Source organism: Aspergillus pseudonomiae (assembly GCF_009193645.1).
Source record: "Aspergillus pseudonomiae strain CBS 119388 unplaced genomic scaffold BDV37scaffold_292, whole genome shotgun sequence".
In the NCBI taxonomy this organism is placed as follows: Eukaryota; Fungi; Ascomycota; class Eurotiomycetes; order Eurotiales; family Aspergillaceae; genus Aspergillus; species Aspergillus pseudonomiae.
Window position 1 is genome coordinate 1 of NW_022476284.1, and position 2,093 is coordinate 2,093.

At 46.2% G+C, this 2,093-nt stretch overlaps 1 protein-coding gene across 1 annotated transcript; it reads right to left on the reverse strand.

Annotated features, from left to right (window-relative positions):
• Window positions 1–93: 93 nt before the first annotated feature.
• Window positions 94–1,797, reverse strand: BDV37DRAFT_267421 (TDT family transporter). Its single transcript, XM_032084028.1, has 5 exons — window positions 1,587–1,797; window positions 1,163–1,531; window positions 811–1,107; window positions 475–760; window positions 94–421 (listed from the first exon to the last, which is right to left on the reverse strand). Exons 1-5 carry the CDS (start codon window positions 1,673–1,675, stop codon window positions 275–277), a joined length of 1,188 nt encoding a protein of 395 aa, XP_031934079.1. The 5' UTR covers window positions 1,676–1,797; the 3' UTR covers window positions 94–274.
• Window positions 1,798–2,093: the final 296 nt, after the last annotated feature.

Sequence of the window (2,093 nt, forward strand, 5' to 3'; positions counted from 1 at the left end):
ACCTAAATTCGAGAACCAGAATGTAACAAGAATAAACCCAATCTTATCTTCCCCAGTAGTCTAATTTAATAATTTTATTTTTATTCTTTGATGTGCAATAGCAATAATTCATTAAATTATATATATTTTTCCAAATATTCTTTTCTACCAACCATACAATTAGAAAAAGTGTAAAGAATAACCCTAATCGCGTGTCAAAAAAAATATAAAATAAATAAAAAAAAAAACTACAGCCAACCCACAACAATGTGCTGTACACTACAGTACCGATCTGTTACGCAGCTTTGGTCGCGTCTTTGTCCTCGTCCTTGATTTTCAAGTTCGCCAAACACGGCGCGACAAACAACTGTCCAGATACCACGCCGTTGAGCGTCCCAACAGTCACAACAACCCATAATACAACCACGCAAAGCGAGACAATCTACCAGACATTAGTGCGAAATTCATCGACAAGAAGCGTAGAAGATTACATACTGTCCCAAGGATTCTAAAGAACTCCGACGGCAACTCTGTGCCCATTTCACAGGTACAGGTGGCGAAGACACCCAGGGGAAATGTGAACCCCCACCATCCAATGTTGAACGGAAAGCTCTTGCATCGAACAATGGATGCCAGGGCAAAAAAGAGCCAGACAAGTGCGAAAGCCCAGAGAATCAAGGCGACCAGGAAGCCTACTGTGTAGAAGACATCGCCGGATGATGCTTGAAGTGTGTGTGTTTCAGGGAGAATTGTCTGCGCCACCTTACCCAGTTTCAAGATCCTACAGACGTTAGAATCTGTGTGTACTCTGCTGGGGAAAAGTGCCCTTACCCAAAACTGCCTTGACTCAATGGGCCCAGAGGCAAGAAAACGCTGACGATCACCGCTTTGGGCGGAATCTTGTGCAGAGTCAGTCGTTGTAGGTAGATCACCATGACCATCATGGCCAGTGGAAGCCCAATTCCCCACAACACATACGAAACGATCACAGTCCATAGCGCATGTTGCGGATTGGAGAGAACACCCGCCACGATGCCGCCGGAAGACCCGGCAACGACGCAGCTGACAATGGGGAGGAGCCAAACCGCGGTCATGGATGAGAGTTGCGTTTCGCCTCCATGGGACATCCTAGGATTCATTTAGTGTGGTTCAACTCGCTATTCGGAGGGGACATGTGGCGTACAATAAAAATGGCAGTGAGAGAGCGGTAATGACTGAGAGAATGGCGTCAAATATCCACATCCCCCAGGCGAAGTTCTTGGCCCATTCCCCCCAAGCTGGGACGCAGACGAAGCAAAACATATTAACAATCGTGGCAAAGCCCATGGGGAATGTCCCAAGGAACATAGATTGAACCGGATGGGTAATCATTACAGTGAAAATTTCCGGGTACAACGAGTACCGGAGGATGGTGATGACACATCCTATCGCGAAGAGAAGAACGTTGAAGGCAAAGACCACAACAGAAATCCAGTAGAGCCATTCGCCGTTATAGGGCAGGGTATTTAGCAGGATTGAAACAATGCCTGTGCCCATCGTGACCGAAAACCACCTGTATCCAAGGTTTAACAAGAATGTTCTCCCCGGGGAGAGGATTTAAGGCTTACGAAGGGGTGAAATTGCGAACCACCCTCCTCCAGCCCGTATCATGTTTTGTGAGTTGGGGTTGTCCTGAGCATTCGTTTGAACTAGCCATGACTCGATTTGTCGATGTTCAGCCTTGAGCTGTTTGATGTCTGGGTAATGGTTGCCGGAGAGTTTTATTGACTCGGAGACATCCGTTGCCACCCGTTTCCTAAAATAATCATCGACGTTACGATGCCTGTCGTCTCTTGGTTTGTCTACGATTGCAGACAGGTTATATACACCGCTGTTACCTCTGCAGCTTAACCTGTGAGTCATTGGTGTTCACTCTTGGATTTCTATGTGATAATCTTTTCCGAGACATAACAACTCGGCCGAGAGCATCGGCGACGGTTGTGGGAACCACGAAAGGAGGTTAACAGATAGAGAAGAGTAATCTACAAAATGCAAGATATAAGGGAAAGAATTTAGCAAACAGGGTCTTGTGTGTAATCCAGATTTGTTGCTTAGGCTGTATTTCCTTTCAACGT

Excerpts from the sequence above, each read along its gene's own strand:
- BDV37DRAFT_267421 (XM_032084028.1), bottom strand. The coding sequence starts at position 1,675 with ATGGCTAGTTCAAACGAATGCTCAGGACAACCCCAACTCACAAAACAT. Across the intron at positions 1,108-1,162 it reads CTCTCACTGCCATTTTTATT|GATGTCCCATGGAGGCGAAA; the intron begins GTACGCCACATG and ends AATGAATCCTAG. Across the intron at positions 422-474 it reads TCTTTAGAATCCTTGGGACA|ATTGTCTCGCTTTGCGTGGT; the intron begins GTATGTAATCTT and ends AATGTCTGGTAG.